The 14,076-nt window shown below is 41.0% G+C and overlaps 1 protein-coding gene across 1 annotated transcript in view; it reads right to left on the bottom strand.

The window, feature by feature from the left end:
- Positions 1-14,076, bottom strand: part of LOC136879196 (dipeptidase 1) — a 252,683-nt gene that overhangs the window by 12,818 nt on the left and 225,789 nt on the right. The window contains exons 5-7 of the mRNA XM_067152989.2: positions 11,757-11,933; positions 8,798-8,882; positions 1,453-1,528 (exon numbers count right to left, since the gene is read on the bottom strand). Of these exons, the coding sequence (XP_067009090.2) occupies positions 1,453-1,528; positions 8,798-8,882; positions 11,757-11,933 (338 nt within the window). The remainder of the gene's footprint in view (positions 1-1,452; positions 1,529-8,797; positions 8,883-11,756; positions 11,934-14,076) is intronic.

The raw sequence follows: 14,076 nt of genomic DNA, 5'->3' as shown, positions 1-14,076 counted from the left end.
AGAAGGTGGTGCCAAAATAACACACACAATGAAGAATTTAAAGGCTTTGAAGCAGCCTTGAAATACGAGGAGGAACAAAGAAGATACGGCCAGCGCTAATTAATGTGTTACTTCTACAACGAGCACGAGACATGACGGTATGAAAAAAGCCAGTCGAAAGGTAAGCAAAAGGCTATTACAAGCTTCTATAACAAGTTGGTTTAAATCTACATCAATATACTTTTATACTCAAATATTTAATTTTACTGTACAGTGAATGCAAATATCAACAACATCAATAACACATCTGTACAATAATTAGATCTAGAAAATGACGGTCGATAGTATTGATAGGTCAAAACTAAGACATTCTTAAGGTGACTGGGATCAGATACCGAGAAAGCAGAATTATCTACGATTACAAAAATCAGGTTGCAGTGATAATAATCAAGGGCTAGGAAGAAAGAAGCAGAAATCTATCAAAGAGTGAGGCAAGGGTGTAGTGTGTCTCTCTCCTTTTCGGTGTTCATACAGAATTGGCGGGAAAGGAAATAAAAGAGGAATTTGGAAAAGGAATCACAATCCAAGGAGAGGAAATTAAAACTCTGAGATTTGACGATGATATTGTAATTTTATTTCAGTCTGAAGAAGATCTGGAGAAATTGCTGAATTGTACGGATAGAGTCTTGCAGAAGGAGTACATGATGAAATAAATACTACGTACAAAACAAAAGTAATAGAGTGCAGTCGAACGAAGTAAGGTGATGCAGGAAATAGAGTAGGAAAAGAAGTATTAAAGGAAGTAGATGAATATTGTTACTTGGGTAGTAAATTAACTAACGCTGGCAGAAGTAAGGATATAACATGCAGTCTAGCACAAGCAAATAAGGCCTTTCTAGAGAAAATTAATTTGCTCGATTCAGATATTGATATAGGTGTTAGAAAGATGTTTTGTGGACTTTCTTCTGGATCGTGGGATTGTATGGAAGGGAAACATGGACGACAAGTAGCTCAGAAAGAAAGTGTATAGAAGCTTTTGAAATGTGGTGTTAGAAGAAGAATGCTCAAAGTGAGATGGGTAGATCGAATTACGAATGAGAGATATTAAATCGAATTGGCGAGTGGAGAATGATTTGGCGAAATTTGATCAGAAGAAATGAAGTATTATAACACATCTTAACACACCCACGATTTGTTAGTTTTTGAGGGAAGTGTGGGCGGTAAGAAAGGTAGGTGTATGAATATGACAAGCCGACTAGAGTAGATGTTTGATTTATTAGTTACATGGAAATGAAAAGTTAGCACGAGGTAAGGTGCATCACGCCACAACAAGCAATTCACTGTACTGTTTTTTCCTCTTTTCCTTTTAACAGACATTCCCCGTTAATACTAAGTCCCACCGGCCCATTTACTTCGGACTCTGCTGCATTTATTTCAGTTTATGAGGAACACACTTACTAAGACTATACTCACTGGTTTATGCCGTCGTAGCCGGCTCCAATTCCCACGTGCTCAAGACCAGCCACTTCCCGGATATGGTTAATGTGATCTGAAAATTTTAAGAAATGAAGCCAAAGATTAGATTTTATAAAACGTTATATGGAATATACTATCCAATTTTACATTGTTTCCATCGATCATAGTCTCAGACCAGAATATGTAGTCGTTGCGCCTGCGAAAACCTCTATGTGATAATATTGTGGGTGAAATACTGACCCGCAGCACACGTATAATCGAGCGCGAGAATTCTTTAATATTACTTGCACAATATTGAATTTCAAATGATAGAATTTTCCCGCCCAAAATTCTAAGCTGAAACATTTCATATAGTGGTTTTCGCAGGCACAGCGACGATGTACTGTATTTCGTTTGAACATATTATGTTCGCTCGGTTTTTAAAAACCTGTAGAATTTTGAACAGACTTTCTATTTCTTTGTGGATACATTTGTATCTGCCTCTTGTGACAGGTCAGAGCAGAAGTGTAGCTTTAACCGAAGTGTTTCTGTGTCCAACGTTTATTCCCTTTCTCTGCGCAGTCGTGCATGAATTGAGATGAATTTTCGTAGCGAGTTTTGCGGCCGGATGCCCTTCCTGACGTCAACGTGATCAGAGCAGTTAGTGAGTTGAAACGAACGACGTGATATATGATAGTAGGAAGGGCGAGGTTAAAACCCGGCGCCGGTACATAGCCTACTCCTGTCGAATAGCTCAAGGCTTAGTGTCCCCATCGGACGGTCGAAGTACCATCAACAGCGTCATATGCCCTCTCTCCATATGAAGTCCACCTCCGCAGCATAACGGTTAGCACTATTAACTACCGTCCTCGGATGTCCGGGTTCGATTCTCGGTACTATGACAGATTTAAGAATGGCAGGAGGGCTGGTATGATACATGCTCCTCACCTCCATACGAGTTTACTTTACTCCATATGAACACTGCGGAGAGGTTTAGAATTGAATCCACCGAGCTCGATAGCTGCAGTCGCTTAATTGCGGCCAGTATCCAGTATTCGGGAGATAGTGGGTTCGAGCCCCACTGTCGGCAGCCCTGAAGATGGTTTTCCGTGGTTTCCCATTTTCACACCAGGCAAATGCTGGGGCTGTACCTAATTAAGGCCACGGCCGCTTCCTTCCCACTCCTAGCTCCTTCCTGTCCCATCGTCGCCATAAGACTTGTCTGTGTCGGTGCGACGTAAAGCAACTTGAAAACAAAAATAAACAGAATTGAATCCATGCTTTTGACACGCAGTCTAGTGATTACAATTTGCACACTACCACCTCTCTTACCTTGCCGGCCAACGGACTCGAACTGGCTAACCACAATATCAGACTATATAGACTTAACACCTTAACGATCATGGCCACCTTGAGCGGTTAAAGTTTCTTAAGCTTATCCAAGGTAGTTCTAGGGTCACTCGGGCCCGCCCATCCCTTATATGTATTTTGAGATATGCAACCCTACGAACTCGTATATCACAGGCAACCTAAAAACATTAGTACCTGATCATATACAGGGTGGTCGGAAACAACGTTAACCGGATACATGAGCGTTAAGCATAGTCTACTGATAAATAATTTGAAATATTACTTTTTATATCATGTGGGTATTTCTAGCAGAGTGCGGCCTTTGCATGGGAGACCATCCGATGAGGGTGGCGAAATCTGCCATGTATAGGTAACTGCGGTGGAATGTTGGGGACAGCACAAACACCCATTTCCGAGCCATTGGAATTAACCAATGAAGGTTAAAATCCCCGACCCGGCCGGGAATGGAACCTGGGACTCTCTGAACCGAAGGCCAGTACGCTGACCATTCAGGCAACGAGTCGGACATTTGAAAGAAATAATTCGCTATCTCACTCAGTATTACTTTTTTCAGGCTTCTTGCCAAGTTGACTGCAGTCTGAATCCTTGTTGAGGCATTTGGCAGTTCTGAAATAAAGAATCGCATCGGATGCTCTTCAGCTATGGTGGCCTTAGGCATGGAGAGTCATACCCTTTGTTTCGGATTTCACGCAAGGCAGAAAGTTCCGTGGGTATGATAACGATGTCAACACTTACGCAGTATAAAAATTCCTTTCTGTTTTTACTGAACTTATAGTATGGATTATATGTTGGAATATAACTTGATCGTTGAAATGTAGGCGGAAAGGTTGGGGGTGCAAATAATCCCACCTACTCTCCAGTATGTGATGAGTACCTTCGCATGTAGAGAGTTATGTGAGCATTTATGGTGGCTAGAATTCATAAAGCCACCAACTTTATCTGTAGCCAATGCATGTATGATTCGTTGGTGAAATATTTAGATCAGAATACATAAATAAATTGTCTTTCCATTGGTTTTTACGTCACATCGACTTAGACGGGTGACGATGGGAGAGGACAGGGTAAGGAATGGGAAGGAATCGACTGTGGCTTAAATTCTTCTTCTTCTTCTTCTTCTTCTTCTTCTTCTTCTTCTTCTGTGCGAATCGGTCACCTAGGACCACGTGGAATCTACATTTCTTGAGCTTCCTCCTTGCCCAATAGTTCCTCATTTTCATCGGATGTTGTAATTTCTGCTCCTCCGACAAAGTACGTCGTGTTGGTTTCTTCTCGTCTTCCTCAAATCCCCTTGTGTGAACAATTTTCTTGATTACATTTCTATCCTGCAGATTTGGTGATCCTGATTTGATGAGGTCTTTTTCTACTTGGTAACACCATTTTGATCTCATACGTTTGTTTGCAAAAGTTTGTGTATTTGATAAGTAAGTCTGTTGTTATTCATTCTTTCCAAATGGCTTATAAATTGAATTCGTCGCAGTCTCGTTGTATCATTAAGTTATTTTGAAATACATTTCCGAGTTGGGGTTTGGGGTATTGTATTCCATTTTTAATTCTTGGCCCTACGATTTTTCTCATGATTTTCCTTTCTTTAACCTCTAATTGTTCCTTTAAATGTTTATGATGTAGATTGAACATTTCTGAAGTATAAAGATCTTCAAGTTTGATCAATGTTAAGTAATGACGAAATTTACTGTTCCAGGACAAGCATTTTTTGTTAAATATTCTTTGTGTGTTTGAAAGCAATTTCCATTTTCTGAATTGTTGAAGCTACTGATTTATTTTCATTGCCATTTTCAGCGATCCATTCACCATAGTACTTAAATCCCTTTACTCTTGCAATTTTATTCGTATCGATGGTAAGGTCAGGTGGAGCACTTTTGATACATGTCATAAATTCAGTTTATTCATATGAGATTTAAAGTCCTATTTTTGCTGCTTGCTCATCCAGTACATCAATCTGTTTCTGTGCTTCAGACACGTCTTTGGCAATTAGTACCATATGATCAGCAAACGCTAGATAGTCGATATCAATACTTTTAATTTTTGGTCCTAGTCGGTGGCATGGTGCACCTGCTTTTCTCCACTCTGACAACTTTTTCAAGAGCACAGTTAAACAGTTAAGGGGGGTGGAGACCATCACTTTGACGTACACCTTATTTATTTCAAACTCATCACTACATCCACCCATAAATTTTATTTAATTATTAATTATTTTAAACTTTATTTAGACTCTCGGCAAAATATTGAGAGGAATATGATCCTGTAAATACGAAGAGTGAATGCTTTTCTGTAGCCTAACCTGCACCTCCAGTTGAGATGAAAATAACCGTACAATTTCACCAATGTTGACCATTAACCAGTTCAATGAACAAGGCTACAGGTTTGCTCGGATGAGTGAGCGTGAAGAAATAAGTGTGAGTGCTGTGTCCTCTTTATTTCTTCATGTGCACGAGGTTTATGTGGGAAGTAATCATTTTAAAGGGAAAGTTCTAGTCTGGTCCGCCTCTGTGGTGTAGTGGTTAGTGTAATTAGCTGCCACTCCCGGAGGCCTGGGTTCGATTCCCGGCTCTGCCACGAAATTTGAAAACTGGTATGAGAGCTGGAAAGGGGTCCACTCAGCCTCGGGAGTTCAACTGAGTAGAGGTGGGTTCGATTCCCACCTCAGCAATCCTGGAAGTGGTTTTCCGTGATTTCCCACTTCTCCTCCAGGCAAATGCCGGCATGGTACCTAACTCAAGGCCACGGCCGCTTCCTTCCCTCTTCCTTGTCTATCCCTTCCAATATTCTCATCCCTCAGCAAGGCCCCTGTTCAGCATAGCAGGTGAGGCCGCCTGGGCGAGGTACTGGTCATTCTCCCCAGTCGTATCCCCGACCCAATGTCTCACGCTCCAGGACACTGCCCTTGAGGCTTTAGAGGTGGGATCCTTCGCTGAGTCCGAGGGAAAAACCAACTCTGGAGTGTAAGAAGATAAAGAAAGAAAGAAAGAAAGAAAGAAAGAAAGGAAGCTCTAGTCTGACTGAGGAATGGAGCTTGTAGATTAATTTTTGCCGAAAATTAAAAATTTGAAAATATTGCTCATATACAGAGTGCAAAAATTCGGCAAGCCCTCGACCATGCCATTCTTCGTCGACAATGAAGTTATGTTGGTACGAACGAAAATGTCCAATGCTACCTGGTTTCCGAGTTGCAGAGGTCAGAACTTGAGTACCTGGTGGCACTGTGAAACTAAATACCGTGATACATATTACTTTGACATGATGGCGCTATGTAATTGTGTGACTGAGTGGCTAATTTATCTGCCCCTAAACATTAAAGTTCCGTATAGGGTACCGTACGTTGACGTTTTCATATTGTGACCTCTTATCTCTTTTGGTGATATGATTCTCCAATCGAAATAAACACAAGCTTCTCCGTAAATGTAAAGGAAGGGAGGTAGGCCTCCCTCAAAAAAATGTACAGTATACAGTTGGTATAAAAGAGGGAAGGGAAGGAAAGGGGGAATTGTAGAAGGCAGGTCTTCGAATGTTCTAAGGGGAAGAAGATTGCAGGCAAAAGTCTCTTCAGGATCAGCATTCAGGACAGGTGTCTGTAAGAAATCGGTACGGGTCACTGCAGGTAGAACAGCAGAAGGAAGATGAGAAACAGGGAGCTGTTGCTGAGAAGTGTGGAAGCAGGGGAAGGGAAATGTAGAGTAGAGGATAAGAAAAGACAGGTGGAACAGGGTCATGGGGAGGGGGGTGGTGAGAAAAGGTAGGAGGAAGTAACGTCTGCAGCTGTCAGGAAAGATAGGGCTGACCAAGAGGGGAGAGGATCAAATGATGTGGGTAGGGTTGAGGCTCTGTTCATGGGGAATTCCATTGATAGACATGTGGGGGAAGTGTATGGAGGAAAGAAAACCAGGGTAGAGTGTTATCCAGGAATTAGGTTGGGGCAGATGTTGAAGAAAGTAGAAGAGAAGGACGAGGGAAAGGAGAAGGTGGTAGTGTTTCACGTTTGTACCAACAACGTAAGGCAAGCAGGTATACAGTAAGTACCAACATAGTTGGGGATGTGTGGGATCTGGCAAATGCAGCACTGGTGAAGTTTAAAGAAGTGTAGATTGTTATCAGTGGAGTACTGTGTAGGAGGAGTACTGACTGGAAGTTGATTGGGATTTAAATGAGACTATGGAGTGGGTATGTGGTAAACTAGGATTGAGATTTCTAGATCCTAATGGGTGGGTAGGAGATAGGGATCTGCGCTCAGGTGGCATTCACTTAAACCGCAGTGGTACGTATAAGTTAGGCAATTTGTTTAGAAGGTTTATAGGGAGGTACATTCAGATATTTTACAATTTCATAATCAGATAACTCCGAAGTCGGATCATTCAGGGCAACTGTAACAATTATGATAATCATCCTCATCTCATTGCTAAGCGCATATAATGTACAATTATAAAGATATGGATTAGCACATTTCGGCAAAACATTTCCGACAAATTATATTTCAAAATGGTATTATTCATTCCTCAAAATGATTTCATAGAACTAAATAATAATTTCTGATGTTTATGACTATTTTATACTAAATATTTGCAATAAACAAAGACTCTAGTAATTTAAGAAGTTCTTTGCCGAGATTCGTTCATCATCAGTTTAGAAATAAAATTTTTCACTGCACTCAACTTGAGTATCTGAAAGCCCGTTTGAAGTATAATTTGGTCTACTGTTACGTGTTCATCGTTCCCCATCTGTACCCATAAAAGGTATCAGGAAGGGGTAAGGGAACTCGAAGGCAAGGACAAGAAACAATCTGAAACGGAATGAAGGGATCATAAGTGAATCTAAGCCGATAAAATTGTTTGCCGTCGCACTACAATGCAATAGCGCCTGACCTGTAGCTTAGGTCGTAGCCAATAGAGGAGCATTGGAAACAGTGTTCTGTTGGCCATCATTGCCTTGCCCTTGAATTTCGTTGGAACGTGCTATATATACAAGACATGATCGATTAGCTGAAAGTCTATTTGAAGGTCGATGAAGTGGGGGGCATATGCATATTATAGTATACGAGGAAAACAGAACATAGACCATTCAACTGGAACAACATACATCACCAATGTGTTTGTTAAGAGTTCACGATATAGTTATTCAAAGGGTAACACGATTTGTGATAAAGTCACATTTACCACAACATTCCTTATTTACAGGGTGATCGGAAACAACGTGAACTGAGTATATGAATATTAGAATGTTGGTAGGTAATTTGAAAAGATTACGTCGATATCTCGCGCTGTTGTCCCTTTATCAGCTACTGAAGTTAGCCAATCAGATCGCTTCGTGGGCGAATTCAAATGGGCTTTGCAAGGCGGTGTTGCTAAATCTGCACGTGGCTTGGTCGGGCTTGAGAGCCACGCCGAGAAATGAGCATCAAACTCTAACATACCGTGAGTTTCAGCCAATGCCACCGTAGCGTGCTTGCTGTGGGCCGAGCCTGTCAGCAGGGAGGTCTTTGTTCAAGTTCCTCCTCTGGAGAAGTTTATTTCTTCTATTGGCGCTCTCAAGCCGGTCATAAGCCACGTGCAGATTTAGCAACACCACCACGTACAGCCCATTTGAATTCGCCCAAGAAGCGATCTGATTAGCTAACTTCAGCAGCTGATAAGGAGACAACGGCTCGAGATATCGACGTAATCTTTTCAAATTACCCATTAGTAGGACCAACACTCTAATACTCTGTTCACGTTGTTTCCGATCACCCGGTAAATAAGGAATGTTGTGATGAATGTGACTTTATTGCCTTGCCTTGTAGTGCGACAGCAAACAATTTTATCGGCTTAGATTCACTTATGATCCCTTCATTCCGTTTCCGATTGTTTCTTGTCCTTGCCTTTGAGTTCCCTTACCCCTTACTTATATCTTCTATGGGTACAGATGGGGAAGGACGGATTTTCCGACCACCCTGTACACAGAGAATGTTTGTAGAACTTGCATGCAAGGCTACTTTATGACCTACCCACAACATCGGCGATGGTCGCCGTTGAATTACAGGTGATGAAATACGTGTAGAAGTTGACCATCACGATCCCTCCGTTTAAGGCCTGAAACATAAGTAAATAGCCTACTATTATAGCTATCTCAGAATAATTGTGCACTTCATAGTTTCAACTGATTTAGCATAGCTTACATACCAATATAATGAATAGATAGGCGTGTATTCTAAAGAAAATAAGAAAACTACTCTACATTGATGAATGGAAAATTCATTCTAGACACTCTAAACCCTTACATGTTATAAAATTCGTATTGGTCCGTGGTGGAATTTTAGTGTGTAAACATTTCAACTAAAAGATTAAAATTTCCACCTTTCCACCACTTCAATAATCTTTGATTATTCTTACGTTACAAGAACATTACTCTATTTAAAAACGGTACATGTTTCCTTTTATTTTGAAAGCATCTTCAACAGTGTTTGTATTTCAAGATTAAAATACATACAAAGTACAGGTTTCATAGATACGCAAAATTAACAACACATTGTTAAGAACATGTTGTCCTAATCATGGACAAGGCTTAAAAATCAGTAAATGTTTGAGTCTTGGAACATGAGACATATCTTGTTCGTAAAGGCACGTCACATGTGAACTCCACTTAATCTTCTGTCTTAGAATTTATATTAATGACCTTCTGAAGAATAAGGAGTTACAACTATATACAATTATGCAGCGAAAGAGCGTTCAGCAGGTCACTTGCTGTGAGTGGAAATGGAAATGGACCAATCGTGTTTGATGTAAGAGAACAACTCCATGTGCAGTTGTTGGATCCAAATCCCGTGTCATCTCCCACAGCTGACTCACACCTGATTACCTGTGCATCAAGTGGATTTCACTTGTAACGTGCCTTTACGAACAAGATATGTCACATGCTCCAAGACTCAGACACATATAGTTTTGTAAGCCTTTTCCACGATTAGGGCAAGATCTTATTAACAATGTATTGCTAATTGAGTGTATCTATGAAACCTGTACTTTGTGTGTATTTCAGCCTTGAACTATGAACACAGATGAAGAGGTTTTCTGAACAAAACAAAACATATACTGTTTTTAAATAGATTAATGTTCTTTTAATGTAAGAATAACCGAAGATTATACAAGTGGTGAAAAGGTGTTTTTGAACTTCTTAGTTTAGTTTTATTTGACACTCTAGGCCCTTCAGACCAAATTAAGTTTCTTAGAAATACACAGGAAAAATTTGGTGAGAAATATGAACGTAAGAGACGAGTGCCTGAATCAAGAACCACTGATCAGTATCATTGAGGGCAAATAACTACGAAGTTTGGGACATTTCATACAAATGGAACGAAGGTGGGAACCAAAAATATTCGAAGCCAGAACAAAGGGAAGAGGGCGACCCACGTTCATTTTTTCTGAATTCACTCATAAAAGAGGGAAAACACGAGATGATGTGAAACTATTACATTGCACAGGATTTCTTATAAGAAGTGCCCGGAAGTTCCAGACGCCCAAATGGGTGTAAGAGTGAAGAAGACGACGAAGAATTGATAGTACAGTACTTGATTACTTGCAAAATATAGACGATATATTTTTCCTCGGGTGGGAAGACGTTTATGTAGGGAGCTTTGTGTCACTCTGGTTGGAACTTTGAGTGTTATAACGAGTGTGTATGTTCCTGTAAAAGTCAGAAGATTGGTAAATCCCAGAATTTACCGGTAAAACCGAACATTTACCAAAGCAGTGTGATGACAGTCCAAAATTTCGTATGATATGCACAGATTTTGAACTTTTACCAAGATACGTTGGTAAATCTTAGGATTTACCCATGCGAACTGGTAAAACCCTACTCATAAAAAAATATTTTACTAAAATTTGACATTCTTTACATATCTTCAATTTTTACACAATATGCTTTTTAACTTTTTATTGTTGTTTAGGATATACCCATTTAAAAAGAATAATAGCAAATCACCTCAGCAAATATTGAAATAGTTTGTATTGATTGTAAAATTACGTTAATTAAATATTCTCGAATTCCAATGTGATTATAATGAACAATATCCCATATTAAAATTATTGAAAAATGTTATGGTTATACAAAAATCTTATATTAAAAATGAACGAACATGCGCGCACTATACTCGACACAGACTGAAGCTACGCAGCGGTGAGCGGACTGCGAACAAAAAATTTGCCAACACAGAAACATGTCTGAATCTACGATGGAGGTGGGAGCCTTCGATGCAGATTTTACGAGTTCGCATGGTTTTACCGGTAAATTCTAGGATTTACCAATCTTCTTACTTTTACAGTAACAAGTATACCAATGCATTGTCTTATACGGAAAAGGATCCAAACGTCCGAAGAGTGTGCGCACCCGTTAAACCACGGATATATAGTTAAAGTAACGGTGGCAATAATGCATCCTGTCATTCCTCCCCTCCATAACCAGACTTGCTTCCTGAAACAGCGACTCGCGAGGATGCCTGCTTCTATTGTTAGTCATGTTTCTGCTGTGAAGGATGGAAACTAGATTTTAAATATCTGTGTGTTAATATTAAATCTTATTAGTTTAGTGGGAAAAATCACCTTGGGAGACATTCACTAAGCCAACGTAAATGTACAAAGGAAACAGATGCGGATATTAAAGCGATTTAAACGAATGATTTCTATGAATACAACCTTTGAGATTAATTAAAACGTATTTCGTGAGAACAAGTGGGAAATTAAGAATAGTAAGATAATTTTTCAAAACAATGGAGTAGATCCTGCACTTAATACAACACACGATCTTTCTCCGATCATGTAATTAGTGTAGTTCTGTGGAAACACAGAGAAGTTGAGTGCTGATACTATTTTTATATGAAAAAGTTATCGCAGTGAAGGAAAATACTTTATGGTTTTATACGGAGAGATACTGTCACATTTTTTGAACAAAGACTATTTCTAATGAAGGTTTACCACTAGTTTGAGCACGTCATCCGGCACGTTCCGTGTCGAGTTGCAGAGTGAGAAGGCTGACGAATGCGAGAAGATGACAGGCGCCTTGCTCACGCTGAGGGCGTCCTTCATCGTAGACACTGAGGCATGGGAGAGGTCCACCATCATGCCCAACCGGTTCATCTCCCGCACCACGGCCTGTAGAGGAAGGATACTTGTCTTTAACAAACGAATTTATTGATAAACATGTACACTGATATTTATTACAAGATCGAGAAAGTTAATCATTGATCTTAGCAGGAAGGCAAACATTTTGAATAAATTTGCAATAAATAACGAAATATTCAAATAAACATTCGAAAATACTGTTGCCCTTTTGAAGTATCCGAGTCCTTGGATGAATGGTGAGCGTACTGACCATCGGTTCAGAGATTCTCGTGTTCGATTCGCGGTCGGTTTGTGGAATTTAGACACGTATGGTTAATTCTTTTACAACACATCCTTCGTCGACTACAGTGACGCTAGCGACAGATTATATCACTGCATAAGACTTCACGTCTGTCGACATCCAAACAGCGTACTCTAACACGGCGACTTACAGTCGCTTAAGAAGTGTATAGACAGGTGGACTGAGTGATGCTCGAATTGAGGTTTCAAATCAGGACTGGTATTACTACTTTAGCGAGCTCTATTTCCTGCTCCAAGCTCACCGAGAGGACAGTCGACGTTTCTGCCTCCTCCAACAAATATTACAGAGCAGCGAACTGGATCGTCATGCACCATTACGCCGTCACCACCACTAGCGACACCTGCACCACCACTACATCGACGACTTCTGTTGCGTCAGCTGCCCTCGACTCCGCCACCGTAGTCTACCATGCTGCCATCATGTCCTTCTTCGCTTATCCCAACTACCAAACGAGATTTCTACCACAAGTTCCATCTCCAACGAGGGACGCCACTGGCCTTGAGTGTATATAGTCTACCCCAATCACCCCTCCAGAAGATGCACAACCAACCCGACGCTTGGTGGTCAGACAGACAGATACTCGTGAGGTCAATCTGGATCAGTCTCCAACACTCCCTACCGAAAGTGCATCTGAAACTCCTCTTCCTCCCATCAGCGACTCATTTCCAGTCTCAGGAGCCCGCCGTCTTCTTAACAATTCACGCTCTTTTCATACCCCACGAACTGGTACCCACGTCTATCTCCTTGAAAATCCAACTCAGCAATTCCGCCCAAAAATTCGCTCTGTCAATAGGAGCACGCCAGCTTGGGTCCATCACTTTATTCAAGTTTCTGTCACAACCGGCGCTCAAGATTCCACCTCCGCCACCCAGATATAACTCCACCTCGTAAAGTCTACCGAATCCGAAATGCAACAAGCCGAACTTACATGGTGAGGATTCTATTGGCTACCATCGCAGATCTTGGCAGAGTGTTCGTTTCAGATGTGTTCATTTACAGACACCACTACAAAGTTGAATCTTCATGTAGCCCGCCACCGCAACCTATTCGCTGGGAAAGATGTCTGATATACAACTCACACACGATCAACAACTGTGGAGCTACGAACCCTAAGGGCGGGCATTGTCTACAAGAACATCCAACCTCCAAGTGCCCAAACACTTCGCAATCTCCTGTCTGCAATTCCTGTGGAGAACCACACCCCACCTACGCCCGCAGATGTAAAGCTGGTCCCGCCCCTCCTTCTGACAGCCCCGAACTCGTCGCACCTATCCGCACAGTCGATTCACCTACCACTCCAGGCCGCTCTCTTTTTCCATCTCGTACCGTCGAGGATTTAATCTTATTCGTCACCATAGACCTGTACAATATTCACCCCTACCTCCGTCCTCTCGTCGTAACACATCTACAAGCTGCCGCAAACCAAACCCTCAATGTCCACTTTCAAACTTCATATTCCGATATAAATACTCACTTCCATTTCACCCACTGGAAACTCTTGTCTGAGCCCTGTCTCTCATTCCACCCCCACCCCCATCCCTAACTCTTCTCTTCAGTGAACACTGCAGCATTCACTCAGCAAACAGGACATTGATGGGGAAAAGAAGCTCCAGCACCACATCGTGGGCAACCTTCCATCGCTCTTCCACTTTCAAAAGGATCATCTATCACTTTTCTCCTACTTTATATTATTTAATTATTTCATATCCAGTCATGCAATTTTTTTATTTTTACTTTATTTTCCCCAGATTAGAACATAAGTATCTTCGGTAGCAACGTTCATTCTCCAGACCAGAAAAAAAGGAAAAGAAAAAAGCGAAAGAAACAACAACAAAGAATTAAAGCAACCACAAACCTCCTGTAAAATAAATT

The sequence above is a fragment of the Anabrus simplex genome, chromosome 8 (assembly GCF_040414725.1).
Source record: "Anabrus simplex isolate iqAnaSimp1 chromosome 8, ASM4041472v1, whole genome shotgun sequence".
NCBI classification, from domain to species: Eukaryota; Metazoa; Arthropoda; class Insecta; order Orthoptera; family Tettigoniidae; genus Anabrus; species Anabrus simplex.
The sequence above is the reverse complement of the archived record's forward strand: the minus strand, read 5'-3'. Positions and strand labels throughout refer to the sequence as shown.